Source organism: Schistocerca cancellata, chromosome 3, assembly GCF_023864275.1.
Source record: "Schistocerca cancellata isolate TAMUIC-IGC-003103 chromosome 3, iqSchCanc2.1, whole genome shotgun sequence".
NCBI classification, from domain to species: domain Eukaryota; kingdom Metazoa; phylum Arthropoda; class Insecta; order Orthoptera; family Acrididae; genus Schistocerca; species Schistocerca cancellata.
The window spans coordinates 809,607,198-809,634,998 of record NC_064628.1 but is presented as its reverse complement, the minus strand read 5'-3'; the positions used below and the strand labels follow the sequence as shown (position 1 = coordinate 809,634,998).

The window sequence follows — 27,801 nt, the reverse complement described above, 5'->3', positions numbered from 1 at the left end:
CCAAGCACCTAACACTCTGCACTAATTTCCCGTAAGTTGTATAGGTTAATTTCCATATTTTTGCAACAGTAATGAGTCTTATTAAGACCAGATGTTTCACTTTGTTCTAAAGCATCCTCAGTGGTCACTGTTACAATATGCTTTTTCTTCTCTTACAATTTTGTTTGCTATGATAATGAACAGCAAACAAAACTATAAGGAAAAAACGATATTACACTGACCACTGAAAATGCTTTCCAAGTTTGGTTTGCGTGTACTGTCACTACTGGGGCCTAGCCACATTCTCAACAATCGTATCGCTATAAATTAAATTGCAATGCTCGCCCAACCATCTTTAGTAAAAAACCACTGAATCTACTAACAACAATTCATCTACGATCAAAGTTGCTGAGTACTTTTATCTCTAATGTACTTCCCATATATGCTGAAATTTCTTATTTGATCCCTTTTAATGGAGTTATGTAATGAATAAAGCCCTAATTCGTAACAAATTCACACACAAATTACTTATGATGAACTGCACCCAACCAACTAAAATTGCTGATAAATCAATTTTCTTCTACTTTTCCAAATTTCATGTATCTCAATGTTATTCTACCTTCTTACTCTCAGAAGTTTGAAGCTGTCACCTATTCTCTTGTTATTGTTAGGTTCCTACAGCCTTAAGGCACAAGTCTTGTTGCTACACATACACAATTAGCACAGAGTGTTCATTGGAGTATAGTTTTTATATATGTATACCATACTAATACCTATGGCTAATACACTACAGTAATACAAAACAAAATGAATGTTTAGTGCAGCAGGTCACATACCTGGCAAGCTCCTGGAAAGCATATCCATCTGTCCAGTTCTCTTGGAAAGTTGCCCCTACCCTCTGAGTAACAAACTGACCCAAACGCAATCTGTTTTGCATACATTTCTGCCGTGCTTCTTTCTTCTCAATATTTGATTTCTCCTTTAGTAACTTCTTCACAACGTCTATACATTTATTTATGTGAGATTTATGCTGCTCCATTTGTTTCTGTTGATGAGCTATTTGGTGCCTCATCTCCTCCATTGACTGTAAAAACAAAGGCTATCCATAGACGATACGTTACCACTTTTTTCCAATTGCTATAACTTAAAATTTACAGAACTTTTAAAGTAACAGTAACAATATTTATGCGAGTGAAGTTTTTTGTACTTAGATCTGAACACCATGTGAGTTCACTTTCCTCCACACCACTGTGCACTTTAGAAAGCAAAATTTCATTTTCAGCTAATCAGTCAATGCCAAAATATAATCTACAATAATAATTAAAAAACACCACAAACAAATAACGAACGGGACAGAAATTGGTACATGTTATGTACATGTACAAACGAACGATTACAATTTCAGAAAAATTGGACGACTTATTCCAGAGAAAGAGCTATGCAAATTGAGCAAATCAATAATGCATTGGTCCACTTTTAGTCGTTATGCAAGCACTTGGCTTCACACTGACAAATGTTGGGTGTACCCCTGATGCATAATGTGCCAAATTCTCTCCAACTGGCTGATTAGATCATCACAATCCTGAACTGGTTGGAATGCCCTGCCCATAACACTCCAAACATTGTCAATTGGGTACACATCTGAAGACCTATCTGACCAAGATAGGGTTTGGTCATCACAAAAACAGCAATAAAAATTTTGCTGTGTGCGGACAGGTATTAATCTAGCTGAAATGTAAGCTCAGGATAGTTTCAAATGAAAAACACAAAACGGGGCATAGAATATCATCAATATACCACTATGATGTAAGGGTGCCATGGATGACAACCAAAGGGACTGCTAAGAAATGAAACGGCACCCCAGACCAGCACTCCTGGTTGTAGGGCCATATGACAGGCAACTGTCAAGTTGGTATTCCACCACTGTCTAGGGCGTCTCCAGATATATCTTCACTGGTCACTAGGGCTAAATTTGAAGCCAAACTCTTCCCTGTAGACAATTCTACTCCAGCTAACGAGATTCCACATCAAATGGAGATATTTGCATACTGGACAATGTGTGTGTTTTGTTTAATCGACAACAGATACTGCATGAAGAAGCACAAGTATGATGTAACAACACTTAAGTATATGAAGGGGAACTGCTACATTTTTCGTGTGCAGTAACTGAACAGACGAATCTGGAGCCCGTTTTACACATCATCTTTCTTGTTAAAGTCTACTACTCTAAGTGTGTGCTTTTGTACCTCTATAAATTTCTCAATATGCTGCACATTGTGCATGTACAGAGACAAAGGACCCTGGCAGCGTTGCTAACATTGGAAGTTACAATGTGTTCTGGTCAAACTCACTCAGTGTAGAAACTGATTTTGTGCCTCGGGCCTTTTGACTTCTTATGCTGATTGATCGTTTTCGTGGCACATTAAAAAGTTACAGGGCTATTACAAATGATTGAAGCGATTTCATAAATTCACTGTAGCTCCATTCATTGACATATGGTCACGACACACTACAGATACGTAGAAAAACTCATGAAGTTTTGTTCGGCTGAAGCCGCACTTCAGGTTTCTGCCGCCAGAGCGCTCGAGAGTGCAGTGAGACAAAATGGCGACAGGAGCCGAGAAAGTGTATGTCGTGCTTGAAATGCACTCACATCAGTCAGTCATAAAAGTGCAACGACACTTCAGGACGAAGTTGAACAAAGATCCACCAATTGCTAACTCCATTCAGCGATGGTATGCACAGTTTAAAGTCTCTGGATGCCTCTGTAAGGGGAAATCAATGGGTCGGCCTGCAGTGAGCGAAGAAACGGTTGAACGCGTGCAGGCAAGTTTCACGCGTAGCCCACGGAAGTCGACGAATAAAGCAAGCAGGGAGCTAAACGTACCACAGCCGACGGTTTGGAAAATGTTACAGGAAAGGCTAAAGCAGAAGCCTTACCGTTTACAATTGCTACAAGCCCTGACACCCGATGACAAAGTCAAACGCTTTGAATTTTCGGCGCGGTTGCAACAGCTCATGGAAGAGGATGTTTCAGTGCGAAACTTGTTTTCAGTGATGAAGCAACATTTTTTCGTAATGGTGAAGTGAACAGACACAATGTGCGAATCTGAGCGGTAGAGAATCCTCACGCATTCGTGCAGCAAATTTGCAATTCACCAAAAGTTAACGTGTTTTGTGCAATCTCACGGTTTAAAGTTTACGGCCCCTTTTTCTTCAGCGAAAAAAAACATTACAGGACACGTGTATCTGGACATGCTGGAAAATTGGCTCGTGCCACAACTGGAGACCGACAGCGCCGACTTCATCTTTCAACAGGATGGTGCTCCACCGCACTTCCATCATGATGTTCGGCATTTCTTAAACAGGAGATTGGAAAACCGATGGATCAGTCGTGGTGGAGATCATGATCAGCAATTCATGTCATGGCCTCCACGCTCTCCCGACTTAACCCCATGCGATTTCTTTCTGCGGGGTTATGAGAAAGATTCAGTGTTTAAACCACCTATACCAAGAAACGTGCCAGAACTGCGAGCTCGCATCAACGATGCTTTCGAACTCATTGATGGGGACATGCTGTGCCGAGTGTGGGATGAACTTGATTATCGGCTTGATGTCTGCGCGAATCACTAAAGGGGCACATATCGAACATTTGTGAATGCCTAAAAAAACTTTTGAGTTTTTGTATGTGTGTGCAAAGCATTGTGAAAATATCTCAAATAATAAAGTTATTGTAGAGCTGTGAAATTGCTTCAATCATTTGTAATAACCCTGTCAATACAGTCTCTGTTTTTTCCCTGCTGATGTTCTCCTATGAGACAGATGAAATGTCTAAAAGCAAAAAGTATTTACATTTTACTGAAAAAAACTATACAATTCAAAAATAAGAATGTAACCAGATAAACGTGTTTTAACAAAAATTATTTCAACAATAAAAAATCAGATTTACTGCACAAATAATTTTCATTGTTACTTGCCACTTTGCAAGAAAATTATATAAAGGACAAAGCAACAAGGCACTACTGACTGCATTCAAGATACTGCTTGATGTGACTGCTTTTACACATTTTCTTGAGCAAATACGCACATATGTTCTGAAATGTATGGATGACACTTCTGCTGTTCTTTCAGTTCTCAGGAGTGTAGAGTGTTTACCACACAACTGTTAAGAACTTCCACTACGAATAACTCCACAGCCGACAGCTCTCACAACACCAGCAAATTTGGTGTTTACACGTAAATGAAAATTAGCACTCAAACAGGTAAGACTCAGTACGACAACAGCATGCTCAGGAAGGTGCAGGAGGCATGCTTCTCTTGTGTAGTCAATTGCAACAAGACAGTCAACTGTGTACAAGGAGATTCTGATCATTAAGGTTAATGACTATTTTTCCTTTGAAGATTTAAGACTGACAAGCCTAATAATTTATCTAACTGGAGAAACTTCTTGACATAAAACGCTGTTATAATTTGTTAAGTTTTACACTGGAATGTCATGGGTGTTAATTTAGAGGAAATATACACATTCTTGAAATTATTCTGATATCGATAAGGATATATTTATACTGTACAAGGGTGTTAAGTAGCAAGTACATGAAAAATATTAATTTTGGATTTGCTACATCTATGAAGGCAGTTGAAACACTTTTTGGACTCTTTAATAACTTAAGTAGTTCTGTACCTACTCCCCAGTAAGCACAGAAAAATGACTATGTGATATGGTACTTGGTAGGTTCACCTAAAAATTATCACGTCTCTCTGCCATTACCTTGTGAACTCAGGCAGATAATTTTCTTTTCCCTTATTAGATAACTGACTAGCCTCAGTCAGAAAATGAATCCAACAGTGTCAACTACATACCACAATTCCCATAGTTGACCTAGCATTTCAATCAGCTTCCTCATACCATACAAATTCATAGTGTTTCACAAATTACTCTTACTAATCACTTACTGTTAGCATTGTATTAAGACTGTCTTAAGTGAACAAGACTTATATGTATATAAATTTCACTTTTCAATAAAAGAAAAAGAGCTAGTCCAAATGTCAGCATCATTGTTCAGTTTTACACCTAGTGCTCACATTTGTATTACGTTACTCTACAAACACGTGTGCGCACGCCCACACACACACACGCCCACACACACACACACACACACACACACACACACACACACACACACAAAATATATTCCACATTTGGCAGTTTTCAGTTCTATCAATTGCTGTCTTGTTATAAGTATCAGCTACTGTTTCATATCATTTACGAAAATTTCTCTATTCTTTGTTATCAATAGTGAATCAAAAGTCATTTAAAGCAAAGTAAAGCAGACTTACTCCACAGAAACTGAAGTGAAAATTAACCCATCTAAATTAGTCTACACTATGCAGATTTTGTGAATTTTCTGCAGTATGGAAGTTGCATAGCACAAAAGTTTCTGCTAGGCAAACTGTGTCGTGTCTTTTTTGCAATGTAATTGATTTCAGTGACAATGTGCAAAAACATTTTGACCTGCCCATGTAAATTAGTTAGGATATATCATTAATACTCTCACATACCCGGTTCAGCTCATCTATTTTATTGTTCCGCAACTCGAGGTCAGACGAAGCCTGTGTCTCAAACTCTTGTATCCTTTGGCATGTTAATTCAGTCTGCAGAGAGAGAGAGAGAGAGAGAATTAAATAACATTTTTGCCACTCAAATGTCTGAAGCAGTAATCATGAAAGCATCTATTCCTTAGGTTGTCTATCAAGAAGTCCTAGTTTCTCAGCATGTCACTGATGCTATGATTATTCTAGCAACTGTTCACATAAATTCACATAAAATCTATGAACTTCACTGCCTTGGGTTTCACTCCACCAACTCTCTATACACCTTTGCAAGTAAGTTCTCTAATCTACTAGGTGAAATGGGTGGTCTGAATTAGTTAAACTTTTGTACTTCTCTACAAAATATAGCACTTATCAATAATACACTGTTCATAAGCTCAAATTATTGCAACTGCTGATTCCAGAATTATTAATATTTGTCCAATAATTAATAATGAAATTACATTTATTGAGTTACCTGAACATGCTTGCTGACCGTAGGTGGAGGCCTAGGAGGGTGCATCATACTGTATTCTGGTGGTACACCCTGCACTGGTGTCTGTGGGGACTGCAGTATTGGTTGTGGTGATGGTGGGTACTGTAACAAAAGTGACTACTTACTCTTATTAACTCTCTGAAGTGAATAAAGTTTCAATATTAAGTTACACTAAATTAATCTAATGAATGGAATTTAAACAGAAAATATATTGATTTTGGAATAACTGACTGTGGTTTAAGTATATACATAATTTTTAAAATGCTGATCATCTATAATGTACAGAATGAAATCTTTTTATGCTTGCATCTTCAGCAGCTGATTAATTATTATGGGAATACTGCCAAACCATTCTGCAAAATACATAAGGACCCTGAAAGTGTTGGCTGTCTCCACCTTTACACTCCCATTTTTGCATTTTTTTTAAATCAATGTGATACAATTTCTTCAACTACCTATGGAAACCACAAGCAAAACAGGTTGCACCACAGCACATATCTAACTTCTGCACTTCACAAGATTATTTCTCTAAATGATTACATCAAAATACTCCAACGCCAGTGGGGAGGGGGGGGGGGGGGGGGAACCAACACTCATGTTTCACTGAAACTGAAGAAAGATGAGGAATTTATGCCCACCATCTTGTCTGTAGTTGACCATTTCATTTCATGAATGTAATACAGACATTTGCTAGTAAACAGAAAACTTCAGCTGCTGGAGACTCCATAATAAGATGGAAAACACAAACATAATTTTAATAAAATGTGCACCGAAAATGAGACAAAGGTAGCTTGAAAACTTAAGTATGTTGGCAAAACAAAGTAAATACAAGGAAAAGAAGAAGAAAAGAAGAAGGTGGCAAACAGTAAGAGAAGAACTGAGGGGGTACAATGGAGTTTTACAATAAGAGTATTATTCTGGTGTAAAAACCATATAGCACTGAAAATTGTGAGTGTAATGTATATTCAAACTCTCAATTATTTACACCAGCCAAGAAATCATTCCAGATTACTGTCCTCAAACAACTATGATTACTTGAGACATTATGTTATCTTCCATGCCCAACTTATGAGTGTCTCAAATTAACTGCATTGCTACGTTATAAGAGCTAGCTTCTTGTGGAAATTTGGTCATGCACACTAGTTCTTTGACACTGTCACTAGGTTTGTTTGTGCTTAAAAGATTAGCCTCTGGTATTCATGAACTTTTCTTCTTGCATTCCATCATACTGAACTATCACTATTCAAAAACTTTCCAAGTCCAACATAGCATGTGAAGATATCTGTTCTGCTGCTTTGAACTCTTCAGTTAATAGACAGGCTTTATGTAATTTGAATGTACTTTTATGGCATGATCAAATTTTTATATAGTTGTTAATTACAATCATCATTAACAATGAGCAGGCCTCTTGGTTTCATCTCCTGCCAGTTGTCATAAATCCTTTGTTTTAACTGAAGTGTTCTGCAAGGTGGCAATGTATGGTGTTTTATCAGTGCGATGGGTGAACGAGTTATTTTAGGATTTCTAATCTAAAAAACAATCATCGAATCTGCTACAACACCAAAAGCATACTATCACTGCAGGTAGTTTTCAGGGTTTGGTTCAACTGTTTCATAAGCCTCTAAATGGAAATAATCCTTTCATGGTCCCCTTTACTCAATCACAGTACAGTTGTTTCCTAGACCACTGTACACATGTATTCAACTGGGAATGAGGGTATTAAGGGAGCAGTTTGAAAAGCAGCAATAAAATAATAATTTGTAATTGCTAAAAACTATGCTGCCAAGATTTAATGCCCAGAGAATGGCTTCAAATTTTAGTACTGCTTAATATGGGAAAATGTGTATTACTACGCTACAATAAATTTGGTTGGCTTGAATGAGTTAAAGTATCTCCACTTTTTCTTATGTTTAATAAATTCAATGTGTTAGCCCCTTTTGTACAGATACATGTGGTCTATAGTAGCAGAGAAACCACAGTGAACAATGTACTCAGTTCACCTGTCCAGCTGAGACTTCATGCAATAGAAAAATGCTAGTATGAGCCAGGAAACCAGGCACTGCTTATGCTCTACAGCAACCTGCTGCATATTAGTGTCTGAAAAGTAACTTTCATTCAAGGTATTTCCAATGGAAAACAAAGTATACCATAAATAACAAAGGCAATAAATTAGTAGATTTACGAAGAGCAGGACTGTATTAAACACATCCTTCACAAAATGAAGGAAAGTAAGTCTTGACAGGGACAAAATGAAACAAAAAAAATGTCAAAGTTACCATATAGTTAATAGCAAAAGCCAGACAAAGTGTAAAAAGCCACTGACTAAAAATGAATAGAACACAACAGGTAAGTTTTAAATCCCAAACAAAATTATACTATAAAGCTTGTGCCAAGATATTACATTAGACAAAATATTACACGACACAACATTTTTAATTTTTCTTTATGGAGGTTGGTAAATTACCCACTTACTATATCCAAAAATTCATCTAATGAATAGAAGGAGTTGCCATTAAGAAATTCTTTTAATTTCCTTTTAAATGCTATATGGCTATCTGTCAGACCTTTGATGCTATTAGCGTAAGTGACCAAAGACTTTTGTGGCAGCATAATTTACCCCCTTCTGAGCCAAAGTTAGATTTAACCTTGAGTGGTGAAGATCATCCTTTCTCCCAGTGTTGTAGGCATGTACACTGCCATTACTTTTGAATTCCTTAGGATTGTTAATAAAAAATTTCAGAAGTGAATATATATATATTGTGAGGCTACAGTGAAGATTTCTAGCTCTTTAAATAAGTGTCTGCAGGATGATCTTGGATGAGCTCCAGCAATTATTCTGATTACACGCTTTTGTGCAATGAACACTTTTTCTCAATGATGAGTTACCCTAGAATATGATGCCGTACGAAAGCAGAGAATGAGAATAGTTATGGTAAGCTAATTTACTCAGATGTACATCACCAAAATTTGCAATGACCCTAATAGCATAAGAAGCTGAACTCAAACGTTTCAGCAGATCCTTAGTATGTTTTTTCCAGTTCAACCCCTCATCAATGCATACACCTAGAAATTTTGACTATTCTACCTTAGCTACCGATTTCTTATTATCTATCTATATATTTATTAATGGTGTCATTCCATTTACTGTGTGGAACTGTATATACTGTGTTTTGTCAAAGTTTAATGAGAGCCCATTTGCAGAGAACCACTTAATGATTTTCTGAAAAACATCATTTACAATTTCACCAGTTAATTCTTGACTGTTGGGCGTGATAGCTATACTTTTATCATCGGCTGCATCTTTGTGAATATAGAATGGCAAGTCATTAATATATATTAAGAACAGCAGAGGACCCAAGACCGAACCTTGCGGCACCCACACAACCTAATGTGAGGTTAGTGGGCGACATCAGAAACTGTGCATGAACATTGACGCTTGCAGTTCAAGACCCTGCTCTAGGGAGAAGTGTAGAGGAGGCCTTCATCCACCAGTGGACATCAAATGGTTGATGACTGCATGGGAGCAGACATTTTATTCTTTCTCTGTCATCACAAGCAGCATACTACATGCCAGCTGCTAACAATTTCACATTTCATGTACAGATACATGAAGACGAGTTCTTTTGCTAGAAGCCATTTTTGGCCAGTGCTATAGTTTGAAGTTATAGACAAGTGACAGAAACAAATCAACAAGCTCGTGTTCTTTCCACCGAAAGTTCAAAATGGTTGGAGGAAAAAAATTGAATTCCTAACAAATTACATATTCTGTAAGAAAGATTTATAGCTAAAATATACTCTCACAGTGGCAAGTGACAGACTTCAGGAAAACAGACTAAACAGTCTTTACCACCGACCCAAAACCTAACCACAAGCTGTTGTGTATGTGATCAAAAGTTTCAGGCAGTGTATTTGAGTGTGGTAGAGTGTGTGTGTGTGTGTGTGTGTGTGTGTGTGTGTGTGTGTGTGTAGGGGGGGGGGGAGGGGGAGAAGAGGACATAATTGTGTTCTTCCTCTCCCTAGGAAGGCAATCTGCGCATAACATCCCCTAGGACCATGCTCAGGATGGCACTGTGGAGTAATGCCCACATCAGCTCCAATGCCGATTTTTGTACATTGGGCTGACACTCCGAAGCAGTTGGGTTTTAAGCAGCTACAGCAAAGTTCTTTCTTATCCTTTTTCCAACATTTGAACATTATAGCCATCCTCCATAGGGACTACTGTGGACAAGACTATAGCAGCATATGAAAGTTTCAGATTACAAATAAGTAAAAAAGAATGCTAGTAGTTTCATTTTCTGTCAGCAAGATTACTGCAGACTGCACAAGTTCAGACTTGACGTAATTGGAGCAGCACCATGGTCATGGTCTTCTCAAAGTAAAATTTCTAGCATACACCAAAAATTATTTAATTCTGTACATCTATAACACAGCCTAAGGTCTAGGTAAGACTGAGATGGAAGTTTTGTTGACACCACAGACAGTGTAATCTATCATAATTTTATGGATTATATTATGCATTTTTCCTTCGAAAAATTGCCTCTAAAATTCAGCTGTTTCAGTTAAAATTCTTGCCACTCTTAAAAATGGCCATATATTTGATGTCACTGGTAACTTCTCTCTATCTTGCAACATTGGACTCAACTGGCAGTAGCAGTGCACTGTGATGAACATGAGTTGTAGATATTCACAATACTTGTGTTACCGGTAACAGGACAATATTTTTGTCAGCAGTTAGTTTTGTAATGGAAAAAAATAAAAGGTATTTATATGATGTTGCCCATAAATTGAAAGAAATAGCATATGCAGAACATCATGGAAACAGAGCAGCTGAGAGGCTGACAAGAGGCATTTCAGCCCTCCATCAACAGAAAAAACCATTTTGTCATTGGCGGGCTAGCGAAGAATAACTGAAAATAAATAAATTGATGAACTGTGCTAATAGAGGACTGAATGGAAAATGACCAAAACTTGATGTAATGAAATGGATTCAAGGATGCTGCCAAAATGGCAATGGAATTAATACAAAAATGATTCAAATACACACTCCTAAGCCACAGTGGAAATTAACAAATTTTAAAGGTGGAGTAAGCTGGTGCTGCAGGTTTATGAAGTGTCACGGACTTAGCACACGAACTGTAACCAAAGTATCTCATAAAATGCCACAAGAGTATGAAGATAATATTTTATCTTTCCATCACATTATTATCCAACATGAAACAAAACCAGTGTGGAACTAAGCCAAAACATTGAGTATAGACAAACAAAAATGTTGACGTGAAAGGTGCTAAAACTAACTATAAAAATACAGTGAACATGAAAAAATGCTTTACAGTGTTGTCCCTTCATGTTGTACTGATGGTACAAAACTTAATCCAATAATCATTTTTAAGAACAAAAAGGCAGAACCTACTGAATTACCTCCAGGTAGTGGTGGTCACGTACATGATTAGGGTTGGATAAATGAAGCTGATATGAAATTATAGATTAGCAAAGTGCAGGAGAGAAGGAAAGGTGCTTTATTGAAGAAGATTTCTCTTCTTGTGATACATCAGTTTAATCATCATCATCTGGAAAATTCGGTGAAAGAGAAACTGAAATAGGGAAAAACAGAGCTTGCCGTTATTCTCGTGGGAGGACTTACTTAAACAACTGCTACCTCCTGATGTCTATTTATCGAGACTTTAAAGTAAATATGAGAAAGGAATGGAAGATGGATGAAACCCAATATGGATTCATGCCGAAGGGAGCTTTAAAATGACCTACAATCAAACAAGTGTGTGAGTGGATAAAACAGGTGTGGTCTAGAGTGAGAGAAGACATTATTGTTAAATCTGTCAAGAAGTGTGACATAAGCACTGCTTTCGATGGCAGTGAAGACCATCATATATGAAGAGGGGGACGATGACGGAGGAGGAAAGTTCAGATGATTTTTTTTAAGGCTTTTGGAGGTCAGTTCAGCTTTTTTTTATTCTAGCTTTGCAATCAAATAATAATGGTAAAAATGTTATTTTAAAAATTTCTTAAAAATTATGGTGTGTCTTATGGTCTACAGCATCTTACAGTCTGTAAAACACAGTAACTACATTACACCTTCCTATAAACACCCCTACAACTCCACAGTGGTCTGATACTTTCATTTTTTCGATAGGTCTAAAGGCATTAATATCAAGAACCATCTCAGGCGAAACCTTTGCTTTCCCACAGGTGTACTAAATACTGTGATTACTGAGATATTCACGATTATAAGAGACAGTTGCATATTGATTTATTATGTTACTGCTGGAAGCTGAAGGAATGTATTAGGTATCAATATTGTGTTAAGTTCCTACGGGGCGAAACTGCTGAGGTCATCAGTCCCTAGGCTTACACATTACTTAATTTAGCTTTAACTTACATTAATGACACCACACACACACACACACACACACACACACACACACACACACACCTGAGGGTTGCCTTTGACGGGGTGGGGTGAGGGAGTTGTGCAAACTGGGGCAAGACACCGCAAACCGTGCAGCTAGCCTCCGTGGAAGATATCAATGAATCCAGCTTGTCTCCTTTTGTCTCACAACCTTTACCACATTGCCACTTTGTTCATAGTGTCTACTAGATGCTAACAATCTTTAGTTACAATGAAAGGAAGGTCAGGGGTTAATGTTGTGATACAATTCCCTTAAATTTTCTGCTCTTTTCATAAACCAAAGATTGGTTGGGAACACTACTAACAAGGGAATGGTCAGACTTGTCATGTCGAAACCTGTGTTGCTTTTTTTACCACTGTGAGTTAACATTGCAAGAAGTCTGTATGCAGAATTTTAGCTGCTGACATGACCTCGAAGTCTGTAAACAATTTTATGAAGTAAGACATTACTGTCGCATGGTTTCCGCGCTTATAACTGCGTCTTGTATAACCCTGACCTCTCTCGCTATGTTATACCAACGCCATCTAGGGACAAGGTGGCGTTAGCTACGCGCCGCTCTCTCGCCACAGCAGTGAGAGAGCTGATTCCCCCAGTGAAAGCGATCATATGATAATGAAACATTCGTTGACAAATATGGCTGATATGTTATCTACGACATTCTTTCCAAATAGCTATGAAATAGACACAAATAAATATACGGTTTAGAACACGTCCAAATTTTATTTCTTGTAATTACCGCAAAAATGCGAAATATTGATACAATGTTCAAAACATAGGTTTTTGTGCACCAAGAACATACAAGCAAAGACTACATATGGCAGCCCTGCGAATCACATCCGTTGTAAGATGTCCGTAGACAAAACTGGGCTGGTGTTAGGAATGAATCAGGCCTAGTATCAGTATATTTCGACGAGTGCCACACATATTTAATCAAATTCTGAAACAGTTGGGAGGAAAATCGATAATGTACCACTGACTGCAGCTTGAGAATATTGTCACGGTGATAGACAGGAAATTGCAATAATCTGCACACAATATTTTTCTGTTAGTTTTCTGCAAAATGCCTTCCACTGACGGAAAAATTCTCTGTCTAAAGGTTGAATTACGTTTGTCGTGCCAGGTGGAATCTGAAGTATCTCTACTTCTTTGTCAGGGTAGGCTCAAAATACAGCTTTTAATGAATCAGACCTTTTATGACCTGACTACGAATCTAGAAGAAGAGATTTGTTCCCGCAGAACGGAAGAAAAGCATGACGCATGAAACGTGTAACATTTTCATTTCCCATTTTTCCAGACTTCGATGCGTCTACCACAAGATTGTTTGCGTAGAACATTGTTCTTTTGACACGTGGTCCAAAACGTCCAGTTGGTTCTTGAAGACACACATATAGTTGAGGCAGCAATGAACCATCCAGACTAATTATGGGCATTGTAGTATATGAATGGGTGAGTGCAGTCGTGGACTGCGCAATCGCCTCAATATGTTTTTCCCCTTTGAATGACAGTGTTCTTTCCGCACGCATTTCTTTTTGAAAACCTGACCGACCTGCATTGTACACGTACGATTCACTAAAACTAGCGATCTCATTTTTTGCATTTGTAAGAAAAGTTAGATACAAATTTTGTTATTTTTCTTGCCACAATTTTATGTGATCTTTTGAAGCGACTAATCAACTTCGAGAAGCTGTAAATTCTTTAGTGCCTATCGCGTTGGCACTCTCTAACGCCCAATCACGCAAAGTTGTATCGCTGACACTAAATGATTGTTGTCTGGCATCGGTAAATAGCTCAAAAAGTCGCGCATTTATCTCCGTCGCAATTTCCAGTTACTCTTACGTCGTCCAGCGACTTACTTTTTCCATCTATACAATTCACGTTCAGAACGGACAAAGCGATACTTATTTTGAACAGTACCGACACGTAGGCGTATCTTACCACTTTCGTTCAACCAATACGTCACCGCTTTTTCTTTGTCTGAAAAGGTAACTGTAGTTGCTGGTGTTACTTTCGGAGATAATTGATGATGGTACGTGGCACTATCACTCGAAGAGTCTTCATGAGTGCAACTTTCGTCGGTGTCTTCGCCGTCTGTAGATTCACAGTCTGCAATATCGAGTGTTTCAGTTGTTTATAGCCACATGTCTGCACCATTTACATGCTCGTCTATAAGTTTAACAACCATGTCGCACAACACAGACTTCACGCGTGTTTTCTGTTGATTGCTTCATTTGGCGTCTGTGGTATATCTCCATGGCAAGCAGCAAAACATTTAAAGGGTTCGCCATCACCTGTTGAGGGGGGATTGAATGTTCATCGTAAAGTGGCTTGCGGAGTATAGATGGACATGTACAGAACATCTTTCACATCTCTAGCCAGTTTCAGGACGGTATGTTTCGAAATACATACCAGAAATTAAAAGGATGTGCATGCCACAGAAACGAATATTCGTTTCCCCTTTACACCAAAACCGTGCAGCGATATTCCTCTTTAATGAACGCCGCGGTAAGACGGCCGCGCTTCCCGACCATGCGCACAACACTCGCGACTCGCCATTTCCAGGGGTGGCCAGCTGTCACTGCAAGCGCCAAGCAGGAAACACAGCCATGTTCGTGATTTTTTTTAGGTGACTTCCAGTTCATGTCAGCAGCTACAATTTTGCATACGGACCTTTTGCACAGTTAAATAACAGTGCTAAAAAAAAGCAATACATGTTTCAGCATGACAAGTCTGACCATTCCCTTGTAAGTCACAGTCTACCGTTTCAGATGGAAGGTCCCAAGTTGATCATAACCTAAATTTTAACAACAACAGTTGGTCCCCTTGTAATTTTTGACTACATAAAATTACTTAAACTCTCTGCCTTCTTCTATATTTGTCTTTACTTGTACTTGCATTACCAGCTCTGCTCATGCCTTTCAAGTTTTTGTATTTGGTTTTTCTTTTAGAAATTATGCTCAGCTTTACAAACATTTATTGGAAGCCAAAACCACCTTTTATTTGTAGTCAAGACTCTAGGTTTGTTGGGGATTACTTCAATGAAACAGTCCTGCAAAGCCTGATATGGGAGCACAGCTCAAACCAAGTTAAACCTTTTCTTTTGATAAGCATTCTGGATTATTTGAAGCATCACAGTCAATTCACAAGGTCAAAATACTTCGATACAGATAACAGATCTCACCCAAACAACATTGTTCAAATTGATATTAATTAAAACATGGATACAAATGAGTTAGTTGCGAGACTTTTCCCTGGAAAACTCTAGTTCACATTTGTAATTGTGATAAAAATGCAATCTTTTGATACATGTGAATCACATTTTATCTGTAATGTTAATATTTTAGTGTTTACATTTTTATATCATTTTAGTCTTTCTGCTCTATGTCAACCCAAGTCAACAGAAACACGATTTGCAGTCTAACAGAACCAACAACAGGTGAAGGGTGAAGAACGTAATTTGCATCTCCTGAATCAAACTGAAAATTGGTCTTCAGCAATATTGATAATTGGAGAAATATTCATTTCGTTTAAAGTCACTTTGTAACATAGGGCTTGTTCGATGCCATAAGAATAATGGAATAAGCTGCCGTATTATGGTGGCAACACTGCCATCATGCTGAAATGGGGCTATGTGCGTGTTTTGTGATGAATAATGACGAATATTATAAAAATTTTTGGTTTTTCAACCACTACAAATCCCTTTAAACATTATATGAAGCAAAATTTGACAAACTAACAAGTACAAATAAAAGGGAATTGTGGATTTGAGACACTACTGAGGGCCCTGCATTTATAAACAAAACAAAGTATATCATGCTCTCTACTCCATCAATGTGCGGATCATTAAGACAGTGCACAACGTCAGGTCTGCAAAAGATGTGGAAAGAAATTGGCTGTTCCCTTTCTAAGAAACCATTCCAGTATTCACCATAAGCAAATTAGGAAAATAGAAAATTTAAGTCTAGGTGGCCTGATAGGGATTTGAACTGCCATCCTCTCAAATACAAGTCCAGTGTCTCATCACACTGCCAATTAGTCTGCCAGCACGATGACACCTTCCAGCTTTCAAGTCATCTATTTCAGTAAACAACTAATCAATACTGAACATCTGATGACACTGGACCAGAGAATGGTGCTAAGACAGAGAAGATGAAAGCATTTTATAAAAGAATGCAATGGCAGTGATACTGTCAAAGGTTATCTTTTTTTTTAATTGTATAGTTATAACCAACTCCAGTAATGACATATCACAATTCACACTTTTATGAACAAATGTAAGAATGAGAAGAAGATAAACCATTTGGCAATCTATGTTTGTGTGTGACATTAAGTAAACCATTATTACTTTCAAGTCAGAAGCAGATCAATTGGAAACATCTCATTTATTACATACAACAGGTGTCTCCTTTTGTGAAGCATGAAATAAAGCCTAGATTATTAGTCAGAAAAGGTATTTTTCGCATGTAGTCTGAACACAGTATCTCCAAACACAAGCCAGAACCATGTGAATTTTACCTCACAAAACTGAAACGTTAGCCACTTCCACAAAATAAGTGACAGTAATCAAAATTAAGAACAAGCTTGAAAAATATTTCAGTTAGCTGAAGGTACTGTTCAAGAGGACTGGCTTATAATACTGCACTTAAAGTTTATCAATTAAAATATTTGTAATTCATAGTAGCTGTCATAAAATTTTAGATAGCTTTTTTATTCCAAAGTATCGTTCTTGAAATTACTAAACTCATAGAAACCCAATTAAGATTTTCTTTGAGGTACATCAGCCTGACAACTGGAGGAGGGGTAAACTGTGCCTGTGAAAGAAGGAAAATATTACTGCAGAAACATTTTAGTAAGCAGAGCAGGCATCACTACATTATGCATTATAAAAATATTTTCACTTTCTCCCAAGGACCAAAATGTCACTTTCGTTTAAATTTTACAGTAAAATTACAAATTTGAGTCACGATTGTGTATACTGAATTGTACAACACATAGTAGACATTACTATTACTATTCACAAATACTTTGACAAAACCCTTTTCACGAGTTTGTAGCTGGCAACTCTTTTTGCACCACACAAGATATCAGGACTGTCATTCAACAACTTGTCACACTTAATACTTGCTACAATGGCCTACGTTGAGTGACTTCACTACATACTGTGCAAGTGTGCTAATTCAAAACAATATTCACAGTTAAGCAGTTTATGTGCAATTGCAATTTCACTGAAGAGCTAAGACTAACGAAATTTATATGTAACACAAACATATTGAACTCAAGAACTATTATTCTGTCCTTTATATTTGAAAGATTACTCCTATATTGCCGCCCAACTTTTAACCTTGATTATTACACATTGGTTTCCTATAAAAACTTCACTTACATTCCACACTTTTTACACCATGCAACTCAACCACAAATGCTAATGTTTACCATTTTATTCCACCCACATAATTTTCACAGGACACAAACACCTGACATGGCACGTTAAAAATCACTAAAAAAAGCTAATAAGTTTTGTTGCTCCCATTTTCTTACATTATTCAAGAGCCAAGTACAAACAGAAAGGGACTGCTGAACACCCTACATGCATAGCATGAAATGTTTCACAGAATATAGCAACAAACTGATTACCACTGCATAATATCTGCAGTTTTAGAAGAAAACTTCTGGTTAAAACGCACACTGTTTGTCTAAATTGACAGTCAGGACTGGCTTCAAAATTATAATGCATAAAAGCTGTGCATACACTTACCATAAACCCTTGCTGTGGTGATGGACTTTTAGAGCCCCCGTGCCTAATCGGACTGTTGCTCGCATGCTTTGGGAAATATTCTGTCATCTTCTTGTTGTCACTTGCCCTTGCCCCCTTTGCCCCCACTGGTACTCCTGCACCCACAACCGTTCCCCCTCCTCCATCATCCACCTTTCGCTTGCGCTTTCTTTGCTCTGAAGCTGAACGAGGGAGTTTCTCTGGAGTATTTGGGTCCACCTCTTTGTCACTGTGAGATGAACCTGAAACAAATGTTTATCACATTTAGCAAACACTACAAACAGTAGCACTTGAATATGTCCCTGTCCTAAATACCTCTCGTTACTCACTACATTCTACAAAGTTATGTCCACTGTCCTAACACTGTAAATGGAGTTTTGAATGTATTATGTGTCAATAGTGACATTTGATTGCTGACTACATTAATCACAATATACACAGAAACAAACTAATTACCTTAATTTTCTCTGTATTATTACTGTGCTAATGACACTATTAGCATGTTCAAACTGACATCACAAACTTCCTGTCACCAATAATGAGAACAGTGTAGGTTACAAATTGTTTCAGCAAAAACAACAGTTTCAATCTACTAAATTATCTTCTCAAACACCAAGTTGTCACAATACCACAACACTTTAGCCTCACAATTACATAAAAAAAAAACCTCAGGGCAGATACTACGTCAAGAATGACACTGTATCAACTGGATTTCACTCAACATTTAGCTTTTAATGATAAGATTATCAGTGAAAGAATAAAACTAAATTAGTAAAACACGTGTAGATTAAAACTATGAGGCAGGTCTACCATAGAACTAACATTACATTAATGAGAGTACATGGAAAATCAACACAGGAAAGATTTGTTGCATTTGATAGATCTGAATTGTCTGTAAACTAGAACAAATTATTTCTTTCAAAACTTACCTGTACTCATATTGGAGTCTTGACTATGAACTGGTTGGCCCGAATTGACATTTGTCTGTGGTGCCATCTGAATTTGAGAACCAGCTGACATCTGAAGAGAGGAAATAAATTAGTGTGTGCATTTGCCAAGCTCACTAGAATTGTCAGTATTAGAAAGTGGGGAACTGATATTTTAAAAGTACATTTGTTTTGATCATAACCTTCCATAATAATTTATAGTGAATCAACAGAATGAAAGTGACAAGACTAAAGAATATTTGATGAAATGTGACTTTTATTATAAATGTAATCACTGTAAAGTTAAACAAGAAACACACATCTGGCATAAACGGCTCAGTTCTGAGTAACAAAATTATGACAATATTCGTAATTACGCCCGAATAATCAACATATATATTGATAACGTACCACAGAAAATCATTTCATAAATGTAGGTTTCCAGTCTGATGACTCTCATACGAAACTCCCAGTCAGCTGGTGGCATTCTTCTAGGTCGAGGCCTGGCCTCACTTATCTTTTCACAGTTTCACTGAAGGTTAAGAACATAGCTACCATCAATGTGTTTATAACCTAGTTTTAGGAAATATTCCCATATACAACGGCGATCTACGTAACATGATTTTAGCGTTACACATTTTCAGTATGATCAGTTCCTGTATGAGTAAACTTAAGTAACAACACTTGATAATAGTTACGATCAGAACAAAATTTACGGCTGATGGATCAGATTCACGACAAAATGGAGGAAATGCGGGAGAGGGGAGAGTCGTTCGCCCATCTCGACCTTCTTCCAGATATTCACTCGCGTTTACACACGGTCACATTCGGCTACATCTCTATGACAAGCGTAGAATTAAAAGACGACACTGCTACCACTACTATATTTACTTCCAGAAACTGTCGAACTCATCGAAGTGCAACCGACGGTCGGCGGAATTGAATGTGAAGAAGTGCACTATTCTCTTGGTACACACGTACGCACACACTTAAAACAATACGGGCAGAAGATAACAGTGTCCGCTGCACTGTCGAGTTCCGCACAGGAGCAGCGGAAGAGCGGGCGGCCATATTTGTTTCCGTAACAGCGAAGGTGGCGATTTAGGAATCCGCCTCATACTGCTACAGGTCACAGCGGCGACGCGAATACAGGAAGGCAAGATGTCGCCGCGCCATGCCTATCGCGCGGCGGCAGCATATACAACACACTTGACTATAAGAGCAGGGTCGCCCCTCCTCCGGCCGTGCCCCCTACCTACTCCTCAACGGGACAGAGAGGGAAACATTCCGACATTGACTGAGCAAGCTCTAAAATCAATGGTGGCAAGCTGCGAGTGTAACGCATATGTACGCAACTATGTTTTTATTTTGCTTTTCGAAAGCACAAAGTTAGTGACTCCTGCCTATCTTGATGGTTGCTCTAACATGAAACACCATGACGGCCAGCATAGCAAAAACAGACATTCTACCCCGACGAGTGCACACTGTATTTAGTTTCTGTTCACTGGTGTTACACAATTCGTCGTCCACCATATGATCAGCAGAAAGCACGCTCCATCGTCACAGTCGTCCTGTGTAGTCACCCGGCCTCCCACGGTCGCAGAAACCGGTCGGTCAGTGGCCGCTAATTACCTTCTGGTACTCCCAATAGGTGAGCAGGAAGGAGCGCACCATGCTGTCCATCACAGATACGGCGGCGCACGTCATAGCTGCTGCTTCTGCGAGCGAAGGGTGCGCGAACAGGGCGCGACGGCGGCCATGGCAACCGCTAGCGGCGGTGGCGGCGGCGCAATGCCATTCAATTCGTGCGGCCCGCCCTGGTGGCCCTGCGCGGCCGTCACCGTCGGCTCGCCCCGCTCGTCTCGCCGTCGCTGTCTCCGCCGCTAGCTGCGGCAACGCCGGGGCGCCCAGCTGGCCAACCATGCGCTGTTGCCACCGCACGCGCACGTACACACAGCTTCGGGCCCTAATTGATTACAAAGCCAGCCCGCTTGCCGGGGCGTCCGCGGCTGTCGGCTCGCCTACTACTGCTCGTGTTGGCGCTACGAAAACTGAACCACGGCAGGGCAGCGCTTCTAGTCAAGCCTCGAGGCCAGAACTTTTAATGACGCGCGTGTCAGTAATGTAGGGATTACTGTTTCCCCTCCAGGAAGTGTGTCAAGCACGCGCACAAGCAGTAGCAGTAGTAGTTCCGACAGCTGCGGGCGTCCCTGTGTACGCCTTGCTTTACGCAGCGCTGTTTTCCCCTACTAACCGTGGGCTGGACGGCGACTTCCCCGTCGACGTACGTGAGCTCTTGCCGGTATCGATTCCACTGTGCCAGCTGCATGTTTTCACGGACGGTCGGCGGTGCGGGAACAGCGACGCGCTACGAAGGCTTCTGTCACCACGGAAGCAACATGCCAGCCAACTTTTTACTGACGATAGGCGCCTCTCGTTTTAAGACAAGGGCACAGAATGGCAAATATTGCTAAATCCGCTTAATTGGTAATCTCGACTAGCGGAGAGACGAGTGCATGGGAAGTAGTGCTAAATTTACCCGTCGGCCTGCAGTGCTGGCCAATGGCAGTTCACGTGTGTGTCCGGCCCTTCTGTCTCTCCCCACCTCTCCGCTCCCTCCCCCTCCTCGCGCAGCCACCTCCGCCGCTCCTCTCCCGCACACTCCAACACCCGGATTGACTCCCGTGTACCGCCTGGAACGCTAGGCAATTAGGAAGCGAATAAAGCAGCCGCCATTTCTGCCTGCCGAAACTTAACGAACGCATCTCCCATCTGCCGGCAGTGCCAATAATAAAATGTCTAATATTTTCACAACACGTTCTCAAAATTGTGTGGATTTAAACGCTGAAAGCAGATATAGCGTATCATCCCGCTTTGTTACATTATAGATAATTTGCGCAGCTAATTTCGACAGCCATCTGTAAACAGGTGTGGCCTTGACTTGTTTGTGTATGCTCTTCCCATAAGTTATTGATATACGCATTTTTTTAAATTTACACACAAACTTTATCTGCTAAAATAATATATTAACAGCACAAACTATGCAAAATACACGAAACTGCCATTTCAAAATTGTGGCTGGGCGCTGCTTAACAATGTAATTCGTGAATTCAAGATTGCAACGAACTGCAGTGCGGCTTTGATGCCTACGATCATCAAGTAGCATGAGAAAATCTAAAGATATTGAGAGTGAAAAACTCTTTACTACAGTAAAACATCCTAGGACGCGCTACTTAACCAGCTTGAAAGTATGCATGATTCCACCACTTTAAAAGCAACCGTGACTAGCGAAGTACTGATGCACAGGCCAACTTCCCGTGTTCAAAACAACGAGTGGCGCTATAGAACACTTGAATAAATGGAAAGGAATGGGCGCAAAGATACGCACCTCATTTCTCAGTGGAAAACTTGGGGCGTAAAAATTAACATTGTTGTAGTTAACACTAAATATTTAATAAATCCTTGTGCTTCTGCTGGCGGCCTTTTGAAAACAGCAATGAAAAATGGGTCAGGCCTTTAACGTAAACATTCGAAGGCAAAGTAACCACTGATCTAAATTCATTACTAGTGAAACATAGATCAGAAGTGTATAGAAAAAGCAAGCATAATTTGTTCCAATTCAGAATTGGTCGGCAGACTGCCAGACAAGCTACCTATAACTTAATTTCACTTCATATCAGCTGTCTGGCGCCTTGCGACTACGAGTATGTACGTAAACAATCACCACTGAGTTGTCTTCAAGGCATGATGACCAAGTTCAAATTTCTCCCACAAAACAGTTCCCTAAAAGGTATTACTTATCGAAAGCAGCTCAAAATAAGAGGAACGAGTATTATATATATATATATATATATATATATATATATATATATATATATATATATATATATACAGTTAAGTCCGCAATGATCATCGAAAACTAGGGAACTGGGCTAGTTTCTCGCATGCCTTCAAAATAACACTTTATGGCGCGATAAGACATTAAAATAAAACAAGAGATTTTAGACATGCGCCAGACTAGAGAACGGCTCGCCCGAGATTTGTCAACACGTCAGCACTCCAAAGAGAGCAAGTGAGCAGAGAGCACACACCGTCGAGCCGGCTGTAAAGAATGCGCGTGGAGGTGGGGCCAGGCCGGGTAATCGAACCCCGCTGCAGTGCTCGCTACGCTTGGCGTTCCCACAGAGCTGCTCGGTGCTCTCCTGCCGAGCGTTCCAGCCCAGAGGCGTACGCAGCCTTTGCAGAGGGACACATCAAATGAGCCGATAGCCCAACTACAAGGTTTAATGAATACTGGTAACATATACAACGACTGCGTTTTACGTAACTGGTCGCAACATACTCCAAACCGCCCTACTACCAGCAACAAACACACACACACTCCGAACTTAAAAAAAAAAGGGTTTGAAAATTTTCCCACGAGAAAGAAACGTGGCTTGGTTTACCTGCTCTCATCTGTAGCAGTAAATAAACACGTTCGAATATACGCGTGGCTAAAATTTAGAAGTCTTGTTTAACCGCTGAGAAGGACGACACATGTAAAAGAAATCACGATTCATTTTAGCTGTCGAGGAACTGACAGACACCCATACGGCTAATCCTGCGCGTCGCCCTAACATGAGCTGTTGCTAGTTCATTCCGTTTCTTAAGAAACGATGAATCGCTCTGTCGTCACGAGAAGAAAAGTAATCACGATTTCTAGGTTTGGCTGCGGATTCTCGATGGCTCGGAATTTCATTGCTTATAAGAGACGGGACATGAAAAGATCCACTTCACGGATATGTTTTGAAGTTCACAACAATGATTAACTAGTAGTATCCATTACGAACAAATGACTGCTTAAATTTCCAATAGTTAAAGCAGGATTACGAATACTCTTATTATTTTTTTTAATTTTGGGAAATACGTCTCTTAACTAATTGCGCTTACGTAATACATTAGCTTCAACTAATGTACGGAATTACGAGAATCGAGTTACAGTTAGCACTTGAGATATTTTGCTTCTCTGCTGAAGGGAAGTTGAACTCACATTTTGGGAAAAGCCGGGTTTAGAACCGGCAAACAGTGCAGATTACCCAGGTAACTGTTGTAAGATTGTATTCGCGTTCGACTCTAACTAAATTCGATCAACCAGACTTACGTCCGTGTTTTCTCAGAAACTTTACTAAATAAGACTATGCTCGATTTCCCCAGTGACCTCGGCGTTGGGACGATGCACTTTATCTTGGGTCCATCCTCCCCCCCCCCCCCCGACCGCCCTTCAATTTTCCAACGTGATTAAGCCATAAAAAAAATAAGAAACACTAAATTCCAAAGTACAATCATTGCTACAAGTAACATTCATCAAAACAGAAAACCTGAATATAAAAACCAATGAAATTCATCGATGAGAATGCATGGAATTCCGAAAATCGTTGAAAAAAGTCGTTACGGATTTTGAAATACATAAGGAAAGTTACGTATAAAAGACTTCAAAAAAACAGTATGTAATTCCATGAAGCATACTGTATACTCTAACGTGTATCTCGTCTGGAAAAAAAGTAACGGCGTTGAAATTCTTAATAGCCGAAATGACGATACCCAAAGAAATCGGTGCTCTGAGCAATGGAGCGCCCTCGTAATCTCACCCTGTAAGTGCAAGAAATCTTATAATAACAGTTGTCAGTTCCACGGAACTACAGCCCACCTATTTCGATAAATTGAATGTAGGGACTCTCGCAGAACAAAAGAGCGTTTAACACGACCGTACGTCCTTAAATTGTAAGCTATATGTCCAGGTTATTTAAAAGGTTCTGTAGGCAGTACAAAACGAATGAAGAAGATTAGACCACAACGTTCTATTGACAAAATCATCTACGACGTTGGGATAGGGAAGTAAATCGGAAGTGTAGTTTTTAAATCAAATATCCGGGCATTTGACCCCCACCCTCCCGCGAATGAGCATCTAGTATCTTAACGATTTCGCCACGTTTCTCGGTAATACGCAAGGGGTGTAACAGCTGCGGGGATGCACAGAAGTCACATGGATGACGCAGGCTGCAGTGTCGGATTCACTGCAGATTAACGTCAGATTGGCAAAGCATACAGTGTGATGGTGGTCGCCTGGAAACTTAATAGTTCGTACACGGCGAGGTTCAATGGGCTGCTGTCATTTGCAGACTAGAAACAGAAGAATAACTGCGAAATCACTAATGGAAAACGTAGTCGGTGGTATTCCCTCGTCTACAGAGATGGTTGCAAGAGACTTGTACCCTTTAAAACACACAGGTAAGGCAGAAATATGCGGAAAAACATACAAAGGAGTAGAATCCTGGGCATGGTACAAACTTCTCGTAGCATTCAGTTTATGGCCTGCTGTAGCTCGTAACCGCTGATCGACATAGCCTTTAACGCATGGACCGTGCTTTCGAACGTCCACGGTGAGCGTGCCGATTTCGACGTGCTATTGAACGCCCAGGAACAATGTGACTTGTATGTGTGCCTAAACTCGACACGCTGAACACTCCCAGTTCGAATGCACGGTCCGTATAGCGACGGCTTATGGTAAGCTTTCATTGGACTGCGGACTGCGCAAACTTCAGTTACAATTGCAGTCAGCAGTGGGCTCACTACCATTATTGTTAGGCAATAGAATCAAGCTGCCTCTTCATGTGAACCAAATTTCCTCTCACACGTAAAAGGCATCACCGTTACCAGCAGAATGCCTCTTTGACACGTGCATCGGCCGACATACATAAATGGTGGCAGTATTATGTTTTGGGAGCCTGTGATTTAAATCGTTTTGGAACCCGTCGCTACTACAGAATGCTCTTCAAAGTAGACAATGTAAAGTGGCCTGAGCACGAAGATAAACTACATTTCTGCACCTGAAAGTTGTTTGCGGAGCAGAAGACTTCCGGCTTTAGATCTTATATAAAAATTTACTTGATATTAAACCTATTATCTCATCTCTGAGCCAGCTAAAGGCTCATAAACAATTTCTCTTGCTGCCCACAGTAAATGGGAGACATTTGTGTCAACATGTGGTGTTACACTGTAGACCACGGGCCACGAACCAGACGTTTACAATGCCCGCCGTATGTCCGATCAATCGGATGATTATTTTTATGCTCATTATTCTTTGTGCGACTCTTCGAAGCTGAGCCTGTGATCCTACACACCCGACTTCCTTGGATTGATTTCTGTAGTACTTTGCAACACTAAGTCAAATTTCCATGTCGACATCCTACATCTCCAAAAATGTGGCAGATTTAATTGAAAACAAATCTTGACCTGAAAACTAAATCTGAGCAGGAGATTATAGGGCACAGCGCTGTTTCGTCTGCTCTAAAAATAGGAAGAAGCGAAGTGAAAGCCGGCACTTTGGAAGGAAGTACGCAAGCAGTCCGCCTTAAGAACGTAGAAGCCTAAACACTACAAGACCAAGGTGAGTGGTGGCAGCCTGGGGTTGCGCGAGGGGCATTGCAGGGGGGCGAACAATAGTCAAGCTGGCTGACGCTTGCCGAGGGTCGGTTGGAACCAGTTGCAGGTATACGGGGACGAGCAACGCACACAACGAACGGTTCGCAGTCATTCAGTACGTGTCTCTCTCTCTCTCTCTCTCTCTCTCTCTCTCTCTCTCACACACACACACACACACACACACAGAGAGTGTACAGGGACAACAACGTCTGTGGTTACTTTATGAGACAGAGGTGCCACATTTCCCAAACAGTGAATTCGAAATGCTGTTAGCGCATTAGGAAAACACTAATTCCGGTCAATGTAACCTTTTAACCGTTAACAACTAAACAGATCCGTTAAAGACACTATTTTACACAAGGAGGGAAAAAGGCTACGATCTTTGATACTTCGTTTTTTGTAGGTCATGCGAAGACAGAAAGCTGTAATCGAATATAGGAAACAAACATCTCTGATAAGAACTTAATGAACGGAAACAAATCTTTACTACTTTAGGCGTAACGTAGCCAAATTTAACCATAATACGCAACACTCAGCTGTGGAATAAGTTTTGGGCAAGTCGGCCACCAATCAACTGAGGTGAAAAAACAAGGCACTACAACTGCAAATAAACTAAAAAAACTTAGGTTCATAAGAGGACAACCATATTCAAAACGTCATTCGTCATTATACTAAATTTTTGCCATCTGCTATCCGAAGAACACCTATGATAATTCCTGATGTAAAACACACGCACAGTCCTCATCAGCGTTAACAACCAATCGTTACAAAGGGAACGATGGTGAAAAGAAAGGAAAAAAAAAAAAAAAAACGGACTATGGCTGTGTAAACCATCCTTGTAACTGTAGTTAGTTATAGAATCAATGTAAAACGAGAACGGAAATACAAACACTGGGCTTGGAGCATCAGACTGTTGCAATTTCAGTTTCTGTTTACTTTACATGAAACAGTAACGCAGAGAAATTTGGCAAAAGCAAAATCATACACGCGCACGTAAGAATCGGTCCATGCACGACAGTGCACGGTAACAACGTGTCCCAAAAAGCCGCTGGCTGAAATGCTATTTTTCAGGGGATCATATTTCGAGTTCTACTGTCACAGACGTAAACGTTCAAGTGTTTTGGGTAGTCCTACGCCTAGCGCTCATTTGTACAT

The 27,801-nt window shown here is 39.8% G+C and overlaps 1 protein-coding gene across 10 annotated transcripts in view; it reads right to left on the bottom strand.

Moving 5' to 3' along the window:
• The window catches only part of LOC126175874 (serine/threonine-protein kinase tousled-like 2), a 596,427-nt gene that overhangs the window by 27,943 nt on the left and 540,683 nt on the right, over positions 1-27,801 (bottom strand). For 6 of the 10 annotated variants that reach the window (XM_049922899.1, XM_049922901.1, XM_049922903.1 and 3 more), the window contains 5 exons: positions 19,189-19,279; positions 18,242-18,501; positions 6,047-6,181; positions 5,539-5,631; positions 816-1,063 (listed from right to left, as the gene is read on the bottom strand). In XM_049922899.1, coding sequence (XP_049778856.1) covers positions 816-1,063; positions 5,539-5,631; positions 6,047-6,181; positions 18,242-18,501; positions 19,189-19,279 — 827 coding nt within the window. Of the gene's footprint in view, positions 1-815; positions 1,064-5,538; positions 5,632-6,046; positions 6,182-18,241; positions 18,502-19,188; positions 19,280-19,596; positions 20,377-20,817; positions 21,027-21,439; positions 21,667-27,801 lie in introns of those variants that run through there. The other 4 variants (XM_049922907.1, XM_049922906.1, XM_049922908.1 and 1 more) reach the window with 4 other exon arrangements.